At 39.4% G+C, this 25,726-nt stretch overlaps 1 protein-coding gene across 3 annotated transcripts in view; it reads left to right on the plus strand.

Moving 5' to 3' along the window:
- Nucleotides 1-15,522, plus strand: part of quo (quattro) — a 70,121-nt gene extending 54,599 nt beyond the window's left edge. For 2 of the 3 annotated variants that reach the window (XM_060919504.1, XM_060919506.1), the window contains exons 9-23: nucleotides 150-248; nucleotides 352-500; nucleotides 2,298-2,436; nucleotides 2,601-2,723; nucleotides 3,424-3,618; nucleotides 3,746-4,716; nucleotides 5,148-5,397; nucleotides 5,512-5,601; nucleotides 7,075-7,305; nucleotides 7,426-7,596; nucleotides 7,802-7,979; nucleotides 13,164-13,280; nucleotides 13,500-13,763; nucleotides 13,921-14,135; nucleotides 14,216-15,522. In XM_060919504.1, coding sequence (XP_060775487.1) covers nucleotides 150-248; nucleotides 352-500; nucleotides 2,298-2,436; nucleotides 2,601-2,723; nucleotides 3,424-3,618; nucleotides 3,746-4,716; nucleotides 5,148-5,397; nucleotides 5,512-5,601; nucleotides 7,075-7,305; nucleotides 7,426-7,596; nucleotides 7,802-7,979; nucleotides 13,164-13,280; nucleotides 13,500-13,763; nucleotides 13,921-14,135; nucleotides 14,216-14,257 — 3,234 coding nt within the window. In that variant the 3' untranslated portion in view covers nucleotides 14,258-15,522. The remainder of the gene's footprint in view (nucleotides 1-149; nucleotides 249-351; nucleotides 501-2,297; nucleotides 2,437-2,600; nucleotides 2,724-3,423; nucleotides 3,619-3,745; nucleotides 4,717-5,147; nucleotides 5,398-5,511; nucleotides 5,602-7,074; nucleotides 7,306-7,425; nucleotides 7,597-7,801; nucleotides 7,980-13,163; nucleotides 13,281-13,499; nucleotides 13,764-13,920; nucleotides 14,136-14,215) is intronic. The other variant, XM_060919505.1, reaches the window with a different exon arrangement.
- The last annotated feature ends 10,204 nt before the right edge of the window (nucleotides 15,523-25,726 follow it).

Consider the following 25,726-nt stretch of genomic DNA (forward strand, 5'->3'; position numbering starts at 1 on the left):
CAGCCGTCTTAAGAATAACTTGATATAGGCTTTTAATATCTATTAAAAAAGTAAAGGATTGTTTTGCAGGAATTGTCCTTTGAAACATTTAAGGACCCGTGTGTGTGTGTGTGTGTGTGTGTGTGTGTGTGTGTGTGTGTGTGTGACAGAAACTGTTCCTCTTTAAGATGGATCTTCAAGGAGCAGACTTGTTATTACAGAGCGCAATAAGAAAATTGGACAGTAGCAAGAAAACTGACACAGCAGAGGTAGCAGTGGATACAGTTATTTTCTTAAAATCTAGAGCATACAGTATGTCACAGACTAAAAGTAGCCTACAATAAGATTTCTCTAACTAACCCAATACCACAGGATGTAAGGAGGTGTAGCCAAGAACAGAAGAGTGCCATGAAGCAGGTACTTGAAAATACACATATGGTCACGCTTCAGAGGGACGGTGGTGCTATACTAGCCAGAATGCGGAAGGAAGAATGTAGATTTGCTCAGTCTGAAGACTACAGGTAAGCTTTTGTTGTCTTATTGTAGTATTTTTTTTTTTACAAAATATGGTATGCACCATGCTAGTGTGTGTGTGTGTGTGTGTCTTATATATATATATATATATTCTATCCACATTCACTGGATATGAGCAAACACGCGCTCTGATTGGCTACTCTACGACTAGCTTATCAGCTCGTATACCATGAGTAGAGAAAAACAAAATGGCGGCTTTGTTATCAAGTATTTAAAAGAAATAGAAATAGCTAAAAGAATAGTTTTTCTCCCCCAGTATGTCCTGTTCCACATTCCAACACAGTCAGTGGCAGTAATGCACCTTTAATTTGGTTTGCCAACTGCCAAAAAAACCCTAAAGAAGAAGAACAAAATGGTGGAGCGTGTGTTGCTGAACCAACCGAGGACAAAATAAAAACTCTACTCAAAAACAAAACCCAAAAAAATACAAAAAAAGCAACAAAATATGGAATAAAAGTGTTTGATGGTAAGAACACATCTTTTTATTTTTCAAGTATTTTTATTATAGCATTTTTCACAAATTGCTACTGCCAGTTTGTTTACATTCAAAGCAGAAATTATTTTTTCAGACGTTTTGTAGAAAGTTTTATTTATTGAATTTTCAAAAAAAAAATGCTCTGTGTCTCAAATTCCAGTGAATGTGGATAGAATAAAACAGTTATTCCACTCAATCTCGTCGTACATGGCTTATAGCCAACTCGGCGCTATGCACTTCGTCAGCTATCACCTCATGTACAACTTGATTTCATGGAATAACTGCTTTATATATAAAGTTATATAATGATATTACACAGTTACACAAAGATATGAAGTTTATCTTTGAGTGCTGAAAGTTTATCACGAGTGAGCAAAGCAAACAAGTGACATATTTTTCAACACAAGAAGATAAACTTCATATCTTCGTGCCAACAATGTGATTTTCTTTTTATTATATAGACACATTCACAAACAAAAAGTACACAAATTTGTCAAAACAATTCATTGAGATCCTCACGAGTGGCACATAGAGATTTATGTCATGGTTTTGTTTCTTTGTGTCCCGGATGTAGCTCGTATGAAAAATACAAGTGGTGTATTTCCCTGTAAAACACTCATTTTCATATATATATATATATATATATATATATATATATATATATATATATATATATACTAGTATACACACACAACCCCAATTCTGAAAAAGTTGGGACACTGTCTCGTCTCGTCTTCTTCCGCTTTATCCGGGACCGGGTCGCGGAGGCAGCAGTCTAAGCAGGGAAGCCCAAACTTCCCTTTCCCCAGACACCTCGGCCAGCTCCTCAGGAAGAACACCGAGGCATTCCCAGGCCAGCCGAGAGACACTGTGCAAAACATAAATAAAAACGGAATGTGAAGATTTGAAAATCTTGAAAATACTACAAAGACAACATATCAAATGTTGAAACTTTTTTTGAATTGGGGTTGTGTGTATGTGTGTGTGTGTAGGTATGTATTTTATATATATGTACCGACTGGGCTGGAGTGTGGAACAGGAGATATGGGGGGGGGGGGGGGGGGGAACTGTATTCTTTTCACTATTTCTGTTTCTTTTAAATCCTTTAACAATTTTTGGAGTTTTGTTTTCAAGGAAAGTTTTTATTTCATCCTCAGTTGCTTCAGCAACACATTCCACCATTTGTTTTTCTCTACTCATGGTGTATGAGCTGATAGCCTATTAGTAGAGTAGCCAATCAGAGTGTGCGATTGCTCGTATCCAGTGAATGTGGATAGAATTATTTTATTTTATTTTTATTTCTTTACAGGGATTCAATGGAGGATGTGCTTTGTCTGTATAACCAAGTGGAAGAAGGAGTTCACACTCTGGTTATGAGGTCCAACCAATCACTGCAGCATCTAGATCATGTGCTCCTACTGAGAGAAACAGAGGAACAACTTAAAACAGTGAGGCAACAACACTGTTGAGATAAATTCTCTTATGTTACATATGATGTAGGCTGTGTACATTTTTTAATTTACCTACAGTACCTTGAGCATGATTATAATTTAACACCTAAATTATTTGGACAAAGGAAGTTTATGATTCACAGGAGCAATATAATTCACAGAGCAGAGAGTGGTGTGAAGAGGAGGTGAGGAAATGGCAGAGGGACCTCGACCCAGCAGAAGAAACCAGGGAGATACTGGAGCAAAGACTCACAGACATTCATGCTGTTCTCACTCAGGCAAAGGTAGAATAAATGGATCCAAATATTCGTTTATACATGAATGCAAATGCACACACTGAAAGTAACGTAACTGGAGTGGCTTGGCTTACACAGGATTATGAAACATTAAATTTTCGAATTGAATATGTTACCTAATGTGAATTATACCTCTAAATGAATGTTTTCTAAAAAGAAAAATTAACTATCTCTTCAAATTCTGAAAAAAAAACCCACCACTTTATGGTATTCGATTAGAATAAATGGAAATTTATTTGGTTTGACATTTTGCCTGTATCTAAGAAAATGCAGAGCATGCATAATGAACATGGTGTAGTGGTTAGCACTGTCGCCTCACAGCAAGAACGTTCTGGGTTCGAGCCCAGCGGCCAACAAGGGCCTTTCTGTGTGGAGTTCGCATATTGTCCCTGTGTCTGTGTGGGTTTCCTCCGGGTGCTCCGGTTTCCCCCACAGTTCAAAGACATGTGGTTAGGTTAACATGGGGTGACCTTGGGCTCAAGTGCCCTTCAGCAAGGCATCTAACCCCTGGATGCTGTAACATAGATGCCCACTGCTCTGGGTATGTGTGTGTGCTCATTGCATGTGTGTGTGTTCAATGCTTCATATGGGTTAAATGCAGAGAGGAATATCACTGTGCTTAAGTATACGTGTGATAAATCAAGTTGTTCTTCTTCTAAAGGGAAACTATAACTATCTTTTTTTTAAGGAGCGAAAAGAGAAAGCAATGTCACTGATGAAAGATGTGGAGAGAAAGATCCAGGGAACATGTTATCCTGAGACTGACATTTTCCATATTCACATGACAAAGTTCAAAACCAACTTGTCAGCTTTCCTGGTGCAAGCTGAGCAGCGCAAATCTGACCTGGAGGCATTAATCCGTCTGTTTCATTTCTGTGAGCAGGTTGGCACAAATACTGTAATTACTTAATACTCAAAGAAGTGATCTACTCATTTGCTCTATTTTGAATTAAATGACAAGTAGAAATACAAGTTTATGAAATAAATCCCAATTCATCTTTATTTGTCAGGCCTTTACTCTTACCAAAGAGTGCAGTCACTATCTGGAACACATGGAGATGAGCTGTTACCCAGAGACGGCCAACATCGACAAATTGAAATCTTTTCAGGAGAGATTTAAAGCCTTTTCGCTTGAGCATTTTGAGGAGGAGAGGAGTAAAGCTATGACTGAGAAACATCACAGAATGATCCATGTGTGGAGTGAGGCTTGCTTGGTGTGCCAGGAGGTCAAGCAGACACTCGAGGAGAAGCTGCTAGAGCTTGATGGAAAGCAAAAGTTTCAAAGATTTCTACAGAGAGATGAAATGATGTTGAAGAATAACGAAGCCTCTTTGCAAAGTCCTAATTCCTGCCTAGCCAGCTCCTCCCTGGGTAGTGTTAATGCCCAGACACAGAATCAAGATAGTCATGCTAGCCATAAATCTGTAAACATACACAAAAATTTAGCATCAGCAAGCATCTTAACTGCTAAATTAGTAAAGGTTCCCCGTGGGCACTATAGTGAGGCTGATCTCAGGAATGTTGACCTTATTGGCAGGGGTGAGAGGAATCGTGTGCTAGGCCGATCCCATAGCGAGGGCTCGTGTGTAAGAAGCTTTAGTCCTGTGATACCTGTGTGCCAAAAAACATCTACCAGCAAACCCAACGTGTTGCTAGTTGACAGAGAATGTGTTGATTATCATCAAGACAACTTCTGCTCAGACTTTTGCCATATGAAACTAGAATGGATCCAAATGGATAATAGAGATAAGTCCAGAGTCACTCTGGATGACCAGGATTCTCAAATATCTCAGCAAGAGAGCTTCTGCTCTAGTGTGTCCAGCCCAAGGCAGGGCTGGATGAAGGAAGAAAAAAGCAGCAGGAACTACCTGGATGATACAAATTCAGTCTACATCTCTAAAGACCCTACAACTCCAGACAAGCTAAAAGATAGCTCAGACTGCAACACTGCCTCAGAACTGGAGAACAGCAGCAATTTACTGTGAGTAATCAAGAGAAGACAACTTTCAACTGCCCAACTTTCAAGAGCAACATCTGCACACACTTGAAGCTAGCACCCATTTGTTTTCAATTTATGATTGGTGACTGTGCTGTGTTCTTGTTTATTATTAAGTGATGATTTCGATCACTGGTATGCATCTTTATATGGTTTATTAGCAAACATATGCTGATGATTAAATGTAGAGCATGTTTAAAATGGCCAGATGTTATGAGAATCAGGGCTTGTCTCCTCAAATTTGGGGCTTTCAGACAGCATATTAGCATCACATGGCAGAGGGACTCTATGATTATACTGTTATAGAGTACTTTCAGTTTTCAGTCACTTTGGAAACCATTACTTTTAACATAACTCTGACCCCCCAAAAATAATGCAATGAATGACTTTAACATGTTGCTGTGTTGGCTGGGCAGTAAACTGCAGCACATCATGGAAGAATTATTGAAAACAGAAAGAGAATATGTGAAAGCACTGGGCTATGTTATGGAGCACTACTTCCCAGAACTTGAGCGCCAAGATGTACCACAAGACCTGAGGGGACAAAGGGGAAACATCTTTGGAAATCTGGAAAAACTCAGAGATTTCCATCAACACCACTTTCTCAAAGAGCTGGAGCTTTGCCTCAGACACCCTTTTCATGTAGGACGATGTTTTCTACGACATGTAAGTAAGTTCTTTTCATATGATCCATCACTGTTACACTCTCAAGCCACCATTATGTTATTTAGGTCCATCTCTCTGCATTGTGAGACTTACCTACATCTCTCCCAAATCCAGAAAGAGAGTTTTGGTCTCTATGCTCTCTACAGCAAAAATAAACCTCGCTCAGACCACCTGCTAATCAACCATGGAAAAGAGTTCTTTAAGGTAAGCGGTAACAAGGTACTCTAATAAGGAAATGATACACATACAAATGAATGATATGTTAAAGGAAAAAAAAATAGTGACTCTCTTATGTTGTAGGAGCATTTGCTCATCTATTTTCAGTTCACTTGTCCCCTTAGAGTGAAGTGTCACTGCAAATCAATATAAAGTTTTTCTGAATGATCACCTTTATCTTGTGATAAAACCTCTCTATTCTGACAGGCCTGGTCTCGGGGCGTCATGGTGGTGCAGTGGTTAGCATTGTCACCTCACAGCAAGAAGGTCTGGGTTCGAACCCAGCGGCCGACGAGGGCCTTTCTGTGTGGCGTTTGCATGTTCTCCGCATGTCTGCGTGGGTTTCCTCCCATAGTCCAAAGATATGCAGGTTAGGTTAATTGGTGGCTCTAAATTGACCGTGAGTGTGAATGGTTGTGTGTGTCTCTATGTGTGTGTCAACCCTGCGATGACCTGGCGACTTGTCCAGGGTGCACCCTGCCTCTCGCCCATGGTCAGCTGGGATAGGCTCTAACTTGCCCTCCCGCGATCCCGCATGGGATAAGCGGTTACAGATAAAACAAACAAACATTCTGACAGGCCTGGTCTCGGGGTGTCATGGTGGTGCAGTGGTTAGCACTGTCGCCTCACAGCAAGAAGGTTCTGGTTTGAACCTTTTGACTGACTGGGGTCAGTGTGTGGGTTTCCTCCAGGTGCTTTGGTTTTCTCCCACAGTCCAAAGACATTCAAATTACAACAATGAACTGGCTACTCTAAGATTGCCCATAGGTGTAAATGTGAGTGTGAATGGTTGTTTGTCTCTGTGTTAGCTTTGCGATAGATTGGCAACCTGTCCAGGAAGTACCTGAAGTCAGCTAGGATTGGTTCCAGCTTCCCTCATAACCCTGATTGATAACTGTTGTACTGTATAGATAATGGATGGATAGATGAAACTGGTCTTTTCAAAGATGACAGTAGTCAGTCCACAAGACGCAAGGAACCATTTAATGGTTTGATGACTATGAAAACGATGTAAATATTATGCTGTGGCCTTTACAGTTACCATATCGCAACCCAATTAAACACGTATGTGAGATTTCTGAGTGATGTGTTAGACTACTCGTTCTCCCAACTCCAACTGCGGAAACGGCTTTTGAAAGAATGGCATTCATCGCTCCAGTACAGTTTCAGAAACTTGTAGAATCTCTGACATGGCACAGCAAACCTGTTCTGGCAACTCACTATGGCTTTAGAAACACCTTTGTAAAACATGTTATCCTGTTTTTTTTCCCTTTAATTCATCACCATCTGTATTTAGGAGTAGCATAAAATTTGATCTTGAGCAATTTTTTGTGCTTGATAAGTTATATCTAAAAAGAGACATAATGTCTAAGTAGGGGAAAGCCTTAATTTGTTTATTCCCCCAACTACGCCTTTGTAAATCTATACATACTGTGCTACACACACTTTTTACTTCTGCAGCAGAAACAGCAGCTGCTGGGAGACAAAATGGACCTATCATCATACCTGCTGAAGCCAGTGCAGCGCATCAGTAAATACAGTCTGCTCCTGCAGGACATGCTACAGGAGTGTGATACAACGTCACACAAAGGTCCTGAGCGAGCCGAGTTACAGGCTGCATTAGAGGTCATCCAGTTCCAGCTTCGTCATGGCAACAATCTCCTTGCTATGGATGACATCCAGGAATGTGATGTGAGTGTGGTGGAGAAGAAAGAATAGTTAATGTTAAACAATATCTTTATTACTACTAAAAGGGATTTGAAAACATTCTGGACTACCCTAAATGTGTTTTTGACTTGTGTATCTGTGCAGGTGAATCTGAAGGAACAAGGGCAGCTGATTCGCCAAGATGAGTTCCTGGTGTCCTTTAGGAAGAAGAAATATTACAGACATATTTTCCTTTTCCAAGATCTTATCCTCTTTAGCAAGACCAAGAAGACAGAGGTTGGGAATGACATATATATCTACAAACAGTCATTCAAGGTAATCACCCTATATATATATATATATATATATATATATATATATATATATATATATATATATATATAGTACATCCACGTATAGATGTTTTTATATCACTGAACTGTTGTTGCACACTGAAACAAAATACAAAAATCTGTGCAAATGCAACTTTTCACTCATTTTCTCTATTTATCCTCTTCTTTTTTCTCCACTCCCTGTACAGACCTCTGACATTGGGATGACACATAACTGTGGTGATAGTGGGCTGTGCTTTGAAATTTGGTTTCGAAGGAGGAAGTCACAGGACACATACACACTACAGGCAAGAAGATATGAAGTGAAGAAAGACTGGACCAAAGACCTGGAGAGGATTTTGTGGGAGCAGGCGATACACAACAGGGGTCAGTAGAAAGGACTTTTCTAACTTTGACAAGATGTCGCAAAAGTACACAAATTCTTTAAAAGTACAGATACTTGTGTAAAAAAAGACCCTGGTAAAAGTAGAAGTACTGATTGAACAACTTTACTCAAGTAAAACTACAAAAGTACAGGCTCTGAAATGTACTCAAAGTAAAAAGTAGCCCTTTAAAGGACATTTCTATCAGGCATTTCTGTGCAAAGCTAACTGAATATCATATATCCAGGGATGAGAATTTTCCGCCGATTGGCGGATTTCCGACTTTTCAGACCAAAATGATCGTTTTTGAGATCGATGTAAATCTGTTGAGAAATTTTTATTTTATTTTATTTTTTTTGGGGGGGGGTATGATTAACGATCTGTGGTCACCTTATAACGCAGACATCCCAAGTCTCCCGGAAGTTCCGGGAGTCTCCTGCATATTGATAGAAGCGAGCAAGAGCGTGCGCGCGCAACATTAAGGTCTGCATCACGCATCTTAGAATGTGCGTGCGCGAGGGGGTGCGCGAGTGAGACTGTGTGCAGTGTTGCCAGATACTGCTGACATTTTTCCAGCCCAAAATATGTTCAAAACCCGCCAAAATGCACTTAAAACCACCCAATCTGGCAACACTGCCTGTGTGCCTGTTCATGTAGCGCATGCCAGACAAAGAGCATCTTGATTGGGTTACTCAGCAAAATAAGCCAATCAGCTTTCAGTGTGGGCGGGCTTTTATCTCTTTTCTCGAGGACCGGAGTTTTCAGTTGAGTCAGTGCGGCCTACAGGATCGGCATGGCAGAGAGCAAGCGCGTGCCCCAAAAAATATATATCAATTACATGTCATATATGTGTGTATCTTTTTATAAATGGGGTTAGCTTATCTAATGTAGCATGTTAGGGAGAATCATAGTATCATATCTATATTTCTGATTAAATTTTAAGTATGATAGCATGTATAACTCTCCTACTTATTGCTCATTTCATAGGGGGATGGAATTGCTGGTGTGTGCCGCGCGGGAGCGTCTGCCCAAATTTTTTAGGCCAAGATGAACTTATAGTTTTTGATTTTAAAAAAATTTCCAATATGTAATGCCCATTGTACATGCCTGTTCTTTAATTCAAAATCACCATCTCGATCTTCAAATTGACCTTATGGTATATGTATTACATTACACAACATCCTGTCCAGATAAAACCTAGTTAGTACACACAACAGTTGAAAGGGAAGTGATAAGTGATGTTGAATGTTGCCTGCTTAATACGCAAGACCTCCTGCTACCATGATAACATCAGAAGAAAGCTTAAGAGAATTATATGATAGAACTTTTTTCTGGTTTGCACTTCATTTTAAAGGATTAGAGTATTCAAAGACATGAATAGCTAAAATGCAGAAATATAATACTGTAGAGCTCGTTTATATTAAAAGGTGCATTGATTTTTTGAAATCATCAAATGTGAATTGATTAAAAACAAGTCTCTTGTACCATATTAATCATTTTCACCTGGGAGTCCACCAAGAAGGGGAATTTATTTCCAAATAAATTGCAAATTTTTGCTGATAAAATTAATGGTTTTGGGGTAAAAAAAAAAAAAAAAAAAAGCCAAAAATCATTAGCCCCATGGCCCCACCCCGTTTTTTTCAGACTTTTAAAATATTTTTCATTCTCATCCCTGTATATTATACAGTATCATGTATAATATTCAGGGGTCAGTGTTTGTGTGTGTGTGTGTGTGTGTGTGTGTGTGTGTGTGTGTGTGTGTAAGGAGGCAAACCCACGCATTCTTACATTAATTATTAAATTATACTGTATATATAATGTGGTCCACTGCAAATATTTTACTTGTCAAGTACTTTGTGACAAATAAATAATCCACTTGCATGTGCAGCCGCTTGATTAGCAGCTAGCTACATATAGCGTGCTAACCAGCAACCCAGCTGTATATAATGGTAACATATCTATCCTTACCTTACTAAGCTCCTTACATGCTTGTTGGCAAATTATTTGAAGAATTTAAAGAGCAAACGTCACATACTGCTAAAGCATTATTTAAATTGAACAGTTTGATATGTTTACACAAAAACATTCAAATTAAAAAGTTCAGAGAAAACCCTCTCACCTCAGTTTGCTGGATTTGAAAGAAGCTCATGTATTAATTCAGTCAGATTTGCCAAATTGGGTTGGTTTAATCAGTGCTGTTTCTTCTGTATGTTATTGTCCCATCCACTGAGATTGAAATTGGTCTTGATGTTGGGAAGGTGCGCAGTGATGCAAAATATAAATAAATAAATAAATAAATAAATAAGGGCGGCATGGTGGTGTAGTGGTTAGCGCTGTCGCCTCACAGCAAGAAGGTCCTGGGTTCGAGCCCCGTGGCCGGCGAGGGCCTTTCTGTGTGGAGTTTGCATGTTCTCCCCGTGTCCGCGTGGGTTTCCTCCGGGTGCTCCGGTTTCCCCCACAGTCCAAAGACATGCAGGTTAGGTTAACTGGTGACTCTAAATTGACTGTAGGTGTGAATGTGAGTGTGAATGGTTGTCTGTGTCTATGTGTCAGCCCTGTGATGACCTGGCGACTTGTCCAGGGTGTACCCCGCCTTTCGCCCGTAGTTAGCTGGGATAGGCTCCAGCTTGCCTGCAACCCTGTAGAACAGGATAAAGCGGTTAGAGATAATGAGAGAAATAAATAAATAATTGATCACTTCTCTCGAATGCATTAAAACTGAAGTAATAAACCAGATTTTAAAATATAAGGAGTAGAAAGTACAGACAGTTGTGTTAAAGTGGAGGGAGTAAAATTAAAATGTCAGAAAAATAAATACTCAAAGTACATCCATCCATCCATTATCTGTAGACGTTTATCCTGAGCAGGGTCGCAGGCAAGCTGGAGCCTATCTCTGTGTGTCAGCCTATCCCAGCTGACTATGGGCGAGAGGCAGGGCACACCCTGGACAAGTCGCCAGGTCATCGCAGGGCTGACACACAGAGACAACCAACCATTCACACTCACATTCACACCTATGGTCAATTTAGAGCCACCAATTAGCCTAACCTGCATGTCTTTGGACTGTGGGGGAAACCGGAGCACCCGGAGGAAACCCACATAGACACAAGCAGAACATGCAAACTCCACACAGAAATTCAGTTGGTCCTGGCTCAAACCCAGGACCTTCTTGATGTGAGGCGACAGTGCTAACCACTACACCACTGTGCCGCCCCCCTGTCTCATTAATTACATTGCATTTTAGCAGAGAGTAGCAGTTTGTTTCCATTAGGCTATAACCAGTTGGAGCAATGTAAGAATATTTTGTTATTTGAAATAACAACAAAGGGGAAAAAAACAGATGCAGTGGGTAGCATTGTCACATTATAGCTCAAGGGTCCTTGGTTTAATCCTAAACTCAGGTTACTGCCTGTGTGGAGTTTCTCATGTCTTCCCTGTGTTCATGGGGTTGTCCATATTTGCTTCAGGGTCTCTGGTTTCCTCCGACCTCCTAAAAACATGCCAGTAGGTGAATTAGGTACTCTAAATTGCTTTAGGTTTAGATGAGTGTGTGAATGTGTGCCCTACAGTAGACTGGTATCCCATTCAGTGCATTTTCCTGCCTTGTGCCTGGTGTTTCTGGGATAAGGACTGGATCTGACCCTGACAGGAAAAAAACAGTGTGAATGAATGAATGAGATTAAAAACTAACAGGAATATACATTTGGCACATCTCCAACACTTAGCTATTTTTATGCTATAATTATTGAATTGTAAAGGTACTGTATTCCACAAACTCAGGAGTTTTAGCAGTGAGAATGTTAAACCATCTCTTGGAAAATTAGTTGCTCTATTTTCAACAACAAACAATTAGAACGATAGTCTCCTATTTAGATACATTCGGGGTGGACAGTAATGAAATACATTTACTTGAGTACTGTACTTAAGTACACTTTTTGAGTATCTGTACTTTAATTGAGTATTTTTTTTTTGGGGGGGGGTGAACTTATGACTTTAATTTCACTACATTTGAAAGACAAATATCGTACTTTTTACTCCACTACATTTCTGTCAAGGTCCTCGTTACTCATTACTATGAAGCAGCTTTGAAAGTGGATGTTTTTTCTTTTCTTTTCTAAAATGTGATAGGTTTTTTCGCAGGTGACACTGCGAAAAAACCTATCACTATCACTATCAGTAACCTATCACTATCAGTAATCACTAGGGTCATGTCACATCCATAGACTGGATAAAATCAAGATCAGTGATTTTTCAGCAGCATTATTTGAACATGATCAGTCAATGGCAGAATGGAAGGAGGCGGTTCTTCTGGGGAATGCACACACTCATGGCCCATGAACCCATGTTTCAGTTTTCTGAAAGGATTAAAGATTCGTTTCATTTTAAATGTTTGCTTTGTTTGCCTAAAATGAACCACATCACAGCCTACAAAAACTCGCCGTCCAACCTGTGGAAGCATATTGAGGTATATAGATGTTTTATTCCAAGAGAAAGCTTGAAATGAAGTTGTCTACGCTTTTAGAGCTTGCAATAACATTACAATAGCTATGCAGTCTGGTTAGTCAAACGACTTTCTATGGATTTGCCCGCCAAGTTGCCATCGCTTTGTCCACGGCTAAAGTTAACACGTAGCTAGTTAACTTGGACACTGCGTGTAAAAACAGAGTTACGCAACATGAATAATGTTAACTTATCTGAAGTCCTTTCAGAAACATTTTAGCATAATCTTGCCAAATAAACAACAGAATGTAGAAATCTTTCTTTTCTAGTAGCGTTAGCTACCAAATATGATTTCGAGTCTGAAAAGAGTTTGGTAGCATGTCAGGTGGAGCATCACTGACTAGCTACCGTAGCTTAATGTTAAACCATCATGATGGCACAGCATGCATTCATATTTTGTAAAACCAGTAAGTTGCTTCAGAGGCATTAGATTTTGTAAGTGTTGTGGCAATAATACAATGATGCGTTGACAGAAAATGTTCTTTTAATACTTAAGTAATTTTAAAAGCAAGTACTTCAGTACTTTAACTTAAGTAAAAATTTGACTGGACAACTTTCACTTCTATCGGAGTAACATTTGACTTAAGTAATAAAGTTGGGTACTTTGTCCACCTCTGGATACATTTGCATTGACATATAACATACTCTGTAGCTACCTAATGGCTGTTTCATGGGATGCTTCACACAGAGATTCGTATGCAAGAGAGGGTCTTCATGGGAATTGGATGCAAGCCTTTTATGGACATTAAGCCCAGTGAAGCTGCCATCTGCGACCGTGCCATTAACTGTGCTCTAACAGGACGAGGTGAAGAGTAGCATATCCCTTATGTATGAACAATGATATGTAACATAATGGATGATAACTTGAAGGATTACTTACAGTACACACTATGGTAACACATCCAAATAAAATAATATGGCGGAATAATTCTGTTAATATTTTAGTAAAATTAAAATAATATATTATAATATGCTGTAATTCATCTATTATCTTTTTGTTTGTGGATTTATTTAATGTTCTCAGACTGTAAGGCACCTGTTTTCTCTGGGATGCCTGACACTGAACGAAGATTTCTTGTCCAGAGGCCAAATTCTACTGGTTCGGCCAGCTACGTGTCATCTTGCAGCCACTCATCTTCCTCCTCTTCCTCAGGGAGAGGATCTGTCTCACCTGTCGGGAACCACATTGGTGTTAGTAGAAGAGTTATTTCTGTGCCTGACCCTGGAAGATTCTCTAATCCAGGAGAGCATGATTTAGACCAGGAAACTGTCAAGCAAAATCAGCTTGGTAAGGCATTTATAAAACAAAATATGCTCTCTGGCCACATATCTATCATGATTTATCCTAAAATACATAAAAAACATTCTTACTCGAGTCAGAATACCTGTACACTGGACAAATCTAGGTTTTCAGTTCAGTGCCATTTTTATCCATCTTGTTCCAGCTGACAGTTCAGAATCTTCAGGCGAGAGTGTTAGTGGCTTCAGCAGCTCTGGCTACAGTTTCCAGTCAGTGATTGGCGGAGAACATGAGGTACACTCCTTAGAGGTGTCTGACACTGGTCTGGGGAAATCATGGCCCCACAAAATTGAGGATTACCAGCAGCACAAAGACAAATCATCTAAACCACCATACCAAAAGAGTGACCAACCACTCAAGGTGAAAAAAAAGTTAATTGTAGATTGAGTCTATATTTATTTAACATGAAAATTATTCACTTTTTTTTCTTCACAATGCAGGTTCAAGGGAGTAATCACATGGGAAAATCAACTGAAGTTTGAATATAATATTATTTCGGCCACGGAGCATTATGAAACGTTCCATTTTACTTTGTAAAAGTACATGCTGGTGCTTATTCTGTCCATATTACAGGAGGATGCTCTCAGTCACCACAGATAGCCTTACCCTGGAGAGTGTGATTGCAAAGTTGTACAACATATTTATTATTGTTTTAAAAATTATTTTTAGAACCTTGCAGTTTCTGCTTATTCATTTGCAATGCTCTTTTTTTTTTTTACTCTATTTGTTATCCAGATCATTAGCTTATCCAGTGTTACAGTTGCATTCTGGTTCCTGTATGAATTTTGTTTTTCCTTTTCTGTATGAGCTGATTAATGGTTTCCTGTTAAAAATGTATGTGCAGTATTGCAAAAGGGAGTGAAAAGTACTGATAATTTTCTGCAGATGTAATTGGCACAGGAACTGTATATGTCTGAACGCAAACCAAAATTAAAAGTTATCACTTGCTACCTGATGAACTCTACTGGAAATGTAAGAACGGCAAACTTTTTATTCTTCCATTTTTTTTGGACATGATTTCAGCAGATAAAGGTTCATGCACATTTTACTGAAGATATCCAAAACAGGTTTTGAAGAAAAGTTGAGAGATTAACAAGCAAACTCAACCTGATTTCCTGTTTGTTTGTAAGATTGTATCATGTTCATCAAGCCAAAACAGTTATATTCTAATATGTTCAAAGAGAAATGGTGAAAAGCAAAAGTTCTGGTATATAACCAGCATCACATCTTTGCATATGCTAAATCTCTAACACTGAATCCATGTGTTTAATCATGCGTTTGTATCTGGTTGAAATGTTTCAGCAGATAAGATCAGTGATCCCTGTCTCACAAATTCAGAATATGTAACTAGCACATTGGGTTCACATATTAATATTTTGTGTCAAAAAAGAATATTTCAGTAATTATTATAAGACAATGGTAAACAGTGTAAGAATGGCCATGGGCTCCAATTTATCAATCATGCATACGCTTAATTTTGTGCATAGACATTTGAAATCACATGAAATGTTGGTAAATTTATATAAAGGCACATCTATTGACTAGGATGATGCCTTGATTAAAGGTGTGGTAAATATGACTTTGCTCATCAAGTCTCTTGGTGAGTACAGTTTTGTTGTTTGTGGACACAACCAAGACATAAAAGTTTTATGATTATAATATCAAGGATTGTCATTGCACTGAAAGCCCAGGTACTTAATAAAGTTAAAAAAGGTGAACTGAATAAAAGCTAAGTAAATTTAAATAAGTTATCCTTGTATCCTTAAGCTAACTTTAAGTTTCTTGAAATAGTAGTTAACTAGTAAGCCAAGCTTGTTTTTTTTTTCATGCAAAGATCTGATACCGTAGTTAGCTACTTAGATCAGATGAATTGGGCACTGCAAAGATAATGCATTTTTAATGAGCTCCTTGAACCAATTATCCTTGATAATTGCCTGTAAACACAAATGTCTTCTTGTGACTTGGAAAGGTGTACAATTCTACAGTATGAAGTAAAAATAAAGCTGTTTAAGAACACTTTTCTAATTCTGACACCCAATAGCGCAATACAATTCTGGCTCTGCTCTTCAGAATCACTGAAGACTCCTGTTTTGTTTCTGCAGCTACGAGGCGCAACTTACAGAGTGTTGTGTCTTACTCAGGGGTCTATAGCTCAAAGAAATTGTTTGCTCTTCCTATATTGCCCAATGTGTATTTATTTTCGTGCCTTCTAATTTCTAAATAATAAGATACCGATTAAAGAAGATTTCCTTTTTTCCTCACCAAACCAGCGATTGTACTAGAATTCACCAATTAAAATTTTCAGCCAAGTTATGATGGTATCATGAGCTCCTCTGCAACCTGATCTGTATCCCCTACCCGATTTGCAACACACTTGCACAGCACAAATCAGGCAGGGAAATGTGGCTCTAATAACCACATCCTCTTCTCCGTGAGCACAATTAGACTTGCAATTCACATGGTAACACAGTACAGTAAAGCAGGTATTTTCCAAGTCTTTTACGCTGTGGGTCAATCCTCAAACACATTCATCTCATCAATCCATGGTGCCGAACAACTTTCATATTTTTATATCCCAATCTAAAATATTTCTCCTAGTACCTTATAAATGTTTGTAATAAAGGGTTCCACACATGATTCCAAAAAGGTACAGGTTAACTCATGGTCTGTACTGAGATATAATCAGAGTTTACCTATGACACAAGAGAAAGCAGGTCAATCAGTTTACTGCAGCACAAATGTTAGACATGTACACATTTCACTGCAAAATTTTGTTGTTGTTTTTAATCTTCTGACAGAATGATCAGGATGAAGTGCCATTTATAACATCTTCTAAACACGTCTAATTTCCATTACTCATCATGTCTAATGCAGTGGGCTAACACAGCAGCAATGAAAATAACAACCTTTCTTAATAAACTGCTTAATTCTGTTAAAAGATTTGTGTGATTTACTTTAGATTTTACTTTATCTCATCTCATCTCATTATCTCTAGCCGCTTTATCCTATTCTACAGGGTCGCAGGCAAGCTGGAGCCTATCCCAGCTGACTACGGGCGAAAGGCGGGGTACACCCTGGACAAGTCGCCAGGTCATCACAGGGCTGACACACAGACAACCATTCACACTCACAGTCACACCTACGGTCAATTTAGAGTCACCAGTTAACCTAACCTGCATGTTTTTGGACTGTGGGGGAAACCGGAGCACCCGGAGGAAACCCACATGGACACGGGGAGAACATGCAAACTCTGCACAGAAAGGCCCCCACCGGCCACGGGGCTCGAACCCGGACCTTCTTGCTGTGAGGCGACAGCGCTAATCACTACACCACCGTGCCGCCGATTTTACTTTATACAAATACATATTGTTTTTAAATGCTATGCCCACATTCATAAGACTTTCCAGTTATCGCTCCCCACAAACTAGCCATACCTATAAACGTATTGTCTCACTCTCTCCTCTCCAAATGTGCATGCGAATTCAAACATATTGACTACATGTCTAAAAATGAACCCGTTGAAATATTAGCGGTAAGAAGATTTTTAAGATGAAAAATAAGGGAACAACAGAGCTGATTCAGAGATTTGACATAGCCATATTAAACACTGTATAATTGACAGTTATTCCATGAAATCGAGTCGTACATGAGCTGATAGCTGACGAGGCGTGTGAAATGACAGGAGCAATTTGTGAAAAATGCTATAATAATAATTCTTGAAAAATACAAAAAAAGATATGTTCTTATATCAAATACTTTTATTCCATATTTTGTTGCTTTTTTTATTTTTTGGGGTTTTGTTTTCCAGTAGAGTTTTTATTTCATCCTCGGTTGGTTCAGCAACATGCGCTGCCATTTTTTTGTTCTCTACTCATGGTATATGAGCTGATAGCCTCGTAGTAGAGTAGCCAATCAGAGCGCATGATTGCTCATATCCAGTGAATGTGGATAGAATAATTACTGTTAGATTATGTTTGATGCACTGGTACTATTTCACACTTTGGTAGTTACTTCATATGACATAATGACAGTGGTAGATGTTATAGTTTTAATTGAATGTAAGCTTTATTATACTTGAAAGTGCAAGCTGAAATCAGTGAAACAAAAGAGGTGAAGAAAATATATCCACAACTTGTATAAACCTCATTTCCAGAAAAGTTGAGAAATTTTCCAAAATGCAATAAAAACAAAAGCCTGTGATTTGTTAATTCATGTGAACCTTTATTTAACTGACAAAAGTACAAAAAAAGATTTTCAATAGTTTTACTGACCGACTTAATTGTATTTTGTAAATATAAACAAAGTTAGACTCTAATGCCTGCAACACACTCAAAAAAAGTTGGGACAGAAGCAAAATAAGACTGAAAAGTTTATAGGATATTCAAGTAACTCCATTTTGGAAGATTCCACAATAAGCAGGTTAATTGGTAACACGATTGGGTATAAAAGGAGCAGCACCAAAGGCTCAGTCTTTGCAAGCAAAAATGGGTCATAGCTCGCCCCTTTGTGCCAAAATTCATGAGAGAATTGTTAGTCACTTCAAAAAGAACATTTCTCAAGCCAAGATTGCAGAGAATTTAGGTCTTCAGAATCTAAAGTACATAATTTTGTGAAAAGATTCAGGGAATTCAGAAACATCTCATTGTGTAAAGGGCAAGATTGGAAACCAATGTTGAATGTGTGTGACCTTCGAGCCCTCAGGCAGCACTGCCTGAGAAACCATTATGCTAATGTGACAAATGTAGCCACATGGGCTCAGGAGTACTTCGGAAAACAGTTGTCACTTAACACAGTCCACATGCAGAAATTCAACCTGAAACTGTATTATGCAAGGAGGAAGCCATTCATCAATTCTATGCAGAAATGCAGCCAATTTCTCTGGGCCCGAACTCATCTCAGATGAACCAAAACACAGTGGAAACATGTGCTGTGGTCAGATGAGTCCACATTTCAGCTTGTTTTTGGGAAAACCAGATGTTGAGTTCTCAGTGCCAAAGGTGAACATGACCTTCCAGTTTGTTATCAGAAAGAAGTGCAAAAGCCAGCATCTGTGATGGTATGGGGGCATCAGTGCACATGGTATGGGCAAGTTGCATGTGTGTGAAGATACCAATGATGTGGAAGCATATATTGGGATTTTGGAGAGACATATGTTGCCACCAAGGTGACGTCTCTTCCCTGGAAGTCCATGCTTATTTGAGCAGGACAATGCCAGGCCTCATTCTGCATGGGCTACAACAGTGTGCATGTGTTTAACTGGCCTGCTGCCAGTCCAGATCTGTCTCCTATTGAGAACGTATGGTGCATCATGAAGAGGAGAATCAAACAACGGCGACCACAGACTGTTGAGCAGCTGAAGTCTTGTATCAAGCAAGAATGGACAAAAATTCCAATTGCAAAACTGCAAGAATTAGTATCCTCAGATCCCATATGATTAAAAAAGTGTTATTAAAGGAAAGGTGATGTAATACAATTATAATAATGCCTCTGTCCCAACTTTTTTTTGAGTGTGTTGCAGGTATCAAATTCTAACTTCATTTAAATTTACAAAATACAATTAAGTCGGTCAGTAAAACTATTGAAAATCTTTTCTTTGTACTTTTGTCAGTTAAATAAAGGTTCACATGAATTAACAAATCAGAGACTTTTGTTTTTATTGCATTTTGGAAAATACCTCAACTTTTCTGGAAATTTGGCTTGTGTGTTTCATTATATAATCAAAACTTTCTTTATATGCACCACACCTCCTTTCAATAACTTGCATTATATACGAAATAAAACATACAGAACAGAAGCACACGGTGACACGTTTTATCTTTTAGATTTACAACACAATCACCTTAGACTTGAATTTAAAATCGATGCCAAATATCTATACCAAACATAACATAATATTACATTGTACAGTTTGCATGTGTAGTACAGATTGGGCAGCATCACAACTACCTGATCCGCATCACCTCCACAATTGGCACTCTGCATGCATGGCTCAAACTGGGCATGGGACACGGATCAGGTACAGTGTTATCACATGACTTGCAAGCCCAAAATCATTAAAAATTCAGACTGAAAAACTTCTAATTATAATGAACTGTGGTAAAATTGGATGTTTTGTGAAAAAAAAAATCCAGTGACAATGCATCGTGGCAATATACTGGACAATACAATAGTCCATATAAAGTGCCACTTCTGCCATAAGGCCATACTAAGACACCTTCACAAAGAATCTAATGTACTTCATTCAATAAAACATGGAAGTAAAGATTTGTACACAACTTTTGCAAAACTTATTTATCTGCTAGTAGCCACTGCATGGGGTGGCACAGTGGCGTAGTGGTTAGCACTGTCGCCTCACAGCAAAAAGGTCCTGGGTTCGAGCCCCGTGGCTGGCGAGGGCCTTTCTGTGTGGAGTTTGCATGTTCTCCCCGTGTTCCCGTGGGTTTCCTCCGGGTGCTCCGGTTTCGCCCACAGTCCAAAGACATGCAGGTTAGGTTAACTGGTGACTCTAAATTGACCGTAGGTGTGAATGTGAGTGTGAATGGTTGTTTGTCTCTATTGCCGCTTTTCCACTACAAACGCGGCTGAGCCGTGCCGTGCTGAATCGAGCTGAGTCGAGCTGAGCGGGGCTGTTGGAGTTGCATTTCGACTACAACCGCGCTGAACCGTGCTGGCTGGAAGTGGGTGGACACATTGGGTGGAGTTAGCGAAAGTGGGTGGACGTCACGTGATGTCGTTAAGCAGCGCAAACAGTGACATCAGTGACAGTGGCGGAACAAGTCAGAGCCGGGCCGGGGGCGGGGCAAATGACCGGGCCCTTTATTAAAGCTTATCAAAACATCATTTTAGGCTACAAAAACGAAGTCCTTCAAACGAACATGTAACTCAGACACAAAAAACATTAGGATACTGTACATGGCTCATAATAAAACATCAATAGCCTATACTGCGCACATTATTTGAAGGGCATACGAATGAGCGCTCAGAGGTTGCAACGGTGACAGGAAGAGTCAGAAATAAAAGGAGGGCGGTGCAAACCTCACTGAATGCACTGTGTTTACCAATTTCAACACTACGGGGTGCAACTATGTTATTTTGTACATTAAGTCCTTCAAACGAACATGTAACTCAAACAAAAAAACATTAGGCGACATACTGTACATGGCTCATAATAAAACATCAATAGCCTACTGCGCGCATTATTTGAAGGGCATACGACGAGCCTTGCGCTCCGCGAACTCGTCCACGATGCTCTGTATGTCACTGTACTAGGCTACAAAAACGAAGTCCTTCAAACGAACATGTAACTCAGAAACAAAAATCATTAGGATACTGTACATGGCTCATAATAAAACATCAATAGCCTATACTGCGCACATTATTTGAAGGGCATACGAATGAGCGCTCAGAGGTTGCAACGGTGACAGGAAGAGCCATGTACAGTATCCTAGTAGTCTTTTCAGCGGTAGTCTCACGACCCGAATAGTAAACAATAAACATGGAGGACATGGAGTCGTTAGTGTTGCTGGTCTTGGTGCTGTGGCTTGTTGTCACCGACAACGCCAACAGATACTGGCAAGAGCGTATAGATGAGGCGAGGCGCATAAGGCTTCAGAAATTCTCGTAATTCGTAATTCTTCTTCTTCCGGGTTTGCGGTGTTTACAGATCCCAGCGCGCTCGCGGGGGGTGTGTGGGCATGTGAGGACACTCCTCCTCACCAATCAGTGCACAGGGGAGTGTCTGCTCACGCCCCCAACCTCACTCGGCACGGTTTGGCTCGCTTCAGCCCCACTCCAAAACGGTGCGAGTTTTAGGGGCTAAGCAGGGCTGAAACGAGCTGAATCGTGCTGGTTTTTGGTAGTTGAAACGCGAGCCGTGTCGGGCTGAAGTGAGCTGAAGCGAGCTGAAGTGAGCTGAAAAAGGGTAGTGGAAAAGGGCCATATGTGTCAGCCCTGTGATGATCTGGTGACTTGTCCAGGGTGTACCCCACCTCTCGCCCATAGTCAGCTGGGATAGGCTCCAGCTTGCCAGCGACCCTGTAGAACAGGATAAGCGGCTACAGATAATGGATGGATGGATAGCCACTGCACTGCTACACAGCTGAATTACACCTGCCCCTAATAAATCTTGCACATTTTTAAACATCCATGCATGAGTATGTTTTACTCACAGAAAAAACAAACAAACCTGTGCGCGTGTGTAAGAGAGAGAGCGGGAACAATATTGATTGGTACAAAAAAAACCTTTAAAGAACTTTAACGGTTTTTTGTTTATAATGAAAACGAATGAAAAATGAAATGTATTCCATGTATTAAGTCATTTTTCTCAGTCTGTATGTATTTTGTATTTTAAACAATTCCATTCCAATCTCCATATTTCACTCATCTGTGTAATAGTCTGGCCTTTGAATGTATTATGTTAATATCAGGAAAAATTAAAGATACTGACTGCAAAGTCATCTGGCATTTTCCTGTGTCTCGCAAGAACAATATCATGCAGACGAGATGTGATCATTTAGATGTGCTGAGGGTTGCTTTTCATCATTTTGGGACTGTTTTCCTACCTCTTGAGGGAAATAGTATGGCCCTACAGAAATAGCCGAACGCGAGGAGCTTCAACTAATTAACATTACTATGGAACTCTGTCACAGCAAGACAGCGATGCATGGAAAACATCATGACAATTAAAAATTAAAATTATACCAGCAGATCATATTACATCCAAAAGCTGAAACATGAACGCATCTCAGATCCTTTATTATTTACCCACAAACTTATTTATTTATTTATTTATTTATTTTGCTTTCTCTCTCTCTCTTCTTAAATTTACCCACAAATGTATTTATTCCACTTGAAAAGTGTATGGCAAACCAGCTACCGGATTTGGAATACTACAACACCCTGAACTACTTAATATTTGGGACTTCTATATACACTGAAGATGCTAAAGGCTTATGAAAGTTGCCTACCAATATTTTGAGGTAGGTTTCATGCTGGAATGTTATGGGAAATTCCCGATAAAGAAAAATACCTTATTATGACAAAGATAAGCTCAAATATGGACTTATAATAGTAATAAACAAGTCAGGGCCTTGGTCTAGCATGACACACAAAGCCTGGCAGGATAAACAAATCCGCAGTTCCAATGACGTCATGTCAAAGGCCCTTATAACTCCATACTCGCTACCATGGAGTCAAGCCCATGCATTCTAAGGCTGATAGCTAAGCGCTAGCGAGAATGATTTAGTTATCTGTCCAGGAAAATGACATGTCATCTAACCTTGCAATCTTGCAGTTGCACTCGCTAGACAGGCTTTCCTTTTCTTTTCCGCTGGCTTTTAGCTGATGGGAGAGCAGAGTCTGCCATGTTTGCCTATGTTGACTTGTTTTGGTTAAAAGTAGGTGAAACACACGCCCCATGGTGGTCATGTGATATTGCTGCTCGCTTGCTTCTGCAATTTTCGGAATCGTAAAATGCAGGATGCATTTTATCTCAGCAAAACGGTGACACATAGGGTACACGGTGTGTGCAGCATCGCAACAACTCAAAGCTCCAACAGCTATAGCCATAGAACATTTTGCCCAGAATTCAACTTTGCAGTCAACACCTTTAAAAAAAATAGAAATAAATTCTTGTTTTGCTGTATTTTGATATGTATAAAGGGGGGAATAAAGCCAGTCAGGGTTAACAATCAGGAAAGTGGTGGCATGGTGGTGTAGTGGTTATCACTGTCACCTCACAGCAAGAAGGTTCCGGGTTTGAACTTCGCGGCCGACAGAGGCCTTTCTGTGTGGAGTTTGCATGTTCCCCCCGTGTCTGTGTGGGTTTCCTCTGGGTGCTCCAGTTTCCCCCACAGTCCAAAGACATGCAGATTTGGTACAATGGGGCCATTGTAATTGGCGCAAGCTGTAGTGGTTTCCCAGCCATAATGTATGTGTGTGTATATATATATATATATATATATATATATATATACACGTATTTGCTTTTTTTTGCTGCATGGAAGGAAACTGAGTCGAAAAACTGCAGCGATCACTTCGTAAAACGTTTGTAAATTCCTCTGATTTTTCATTTGGATTTGCCCAAATGATGGGTTCCCTTTTGAGTCTGGTTCCTCTCGAGGTTTCTTCCCCGTGTCGTCTGGGGGAGTTTTTCCTTGCCACTGTCACCACAGGCGTGCTCATTGGGGATAGATTAAGGATAAAATTGGCTCATGTCTTGGGTCATTCAGATTCTGTAAAGCTGCTTTGGGACAATGTCTATTGTTAAAAGCGCTATACAAACAAACTTGACTTGACATTATATATGTATTGATTGATTGACTGATTGATTGATTGCTTTATTCCGAATGGTAAAGAAGATATAAAAACAAAAAAACAAAAATAAAAATTTAAAAATGCAGTAATCAGAACATTGTCATAAACAAAGAGAATAGCGTAGCCACAAGGCAGTAACATAATAATGTTCGGAAAGGATTAGGAAGAAGTAAATAACCTATCAAATCCTAACCCTCTATACCACTGCTAATCAAACGTCACTTTCTGCCATAATAAACTATATATATATACAAAAGAAAACAAAAGCAACAAACAAAAAAGAAAACATACCAACTTACCAAGACATACCAACATGGTATAATATCGACCAAATCAAATCATATATACAGATACTTATGTTATGCATATATTTTTATTTTTTTATTCATATACAATACAGTTATACAGAACAATGACAATACAACTACACAAAAAACAGAATTCAAACACAACACCGAATTTAAAGTTGAGTGAAAAACCAAAATTAAAAGTGAGGAATAATGTGTATATGGAGATGTCCGTGTGTGTGTGTGTGTGTGTGTGTGCGTGTATATAAGGAGTAGTACTGACTTACTGTTGGACCGGGGAGATGGAGGCTAGATCGCAGAGAAGGAGGGTTACAAAGGAAATGAGTAATATTATCTTTATGTAGGATAATAATAAGATAAATAAGAATAGGGATAAGAATAAGAAAAAATTTGATTAACTGACTGATTATAAGGATTGCCTGGGCACCCAAGTACATACCTGTCAACCCTCCCGTTTTTCCCGGGAAATCCCTTATTTTGACTTATTTCCCGCTGTCTTCCTGTTTTTTTTATTTTCCCGAAAATATCCCGTATTTTCACATTATATAAAAGTCCTGTATTTTCACAATATATAAAAGTCCTGTATTTTCACAATATAAAAAAGTCGGTAGGTCCAGAACTCATGATGCGCCTCTGACAGGAGTTTACAGCAGGAAGTCGGGCCATGAATTCACGTCCCCGCCCTCTCAGGCATCAGTCATTACAGAACTCCGTCCGGAGGCGAGGCTGAACAAGTGATTAGGTCCAGTGTTGCCAGATTGGGCGGTTTCCCGCCCAAGTTGGGCGGTTTCAAGTGCATTTTGGCGGGTTTTGAACATATTTTGGGCTGGAAAACGTCAGCAGTATCTGGCAACACTGATTAGGTCTGAGGTGAAGATGGCGATGCTAATAGCTAAGAAAAACATTAGCCTCTCTTTCTTTGATAATTTCAACAAGTGCGTGGCTGGAATGTTCCCAGACTCTTCCATCGCAAAGAAATTTTCTATGGGGAAAACGAAAGCCTCCCAAATAATCAAAGGTAAGCTACACATGTTTACATTAAGTATGTCCTGGCTAAGACCTCATAAATAGCCTAGTGTAAACTAATTGGTGCATTAACTGTTTTATCCACTCATTGTTTATTTTATTTTCTATCTGAAACTTACCCATTTTAAATCACTCTTGGTTTAATATCTTATCTTACTCTTTATCTCTTTATTACTCTATCTATCTATCTATCTATCTATCTATCTATCTATCTATCTATCTAGTGTTCCGAGGCCATGACTATGGTAAAACCATAATAAATTGCAATGGAATTGAATTTATTGACTGGTTATATAATGACCT

The sequence above is a fragment of the Neoarius graeffei genome, chromosome 4, assembly GCF_027579695.1.
Source record: "Neoarius graeffei isolate fNeoGra1 chromosome 4, fNeoGra1.pri, whole genome shotgun sequence".
Lineage (NCBI taxonomy): Eukaryota > Metazoa > Chordata > Actinopteri > Siluriformes > Ariidae > Neoarius > Neoarius graeffei.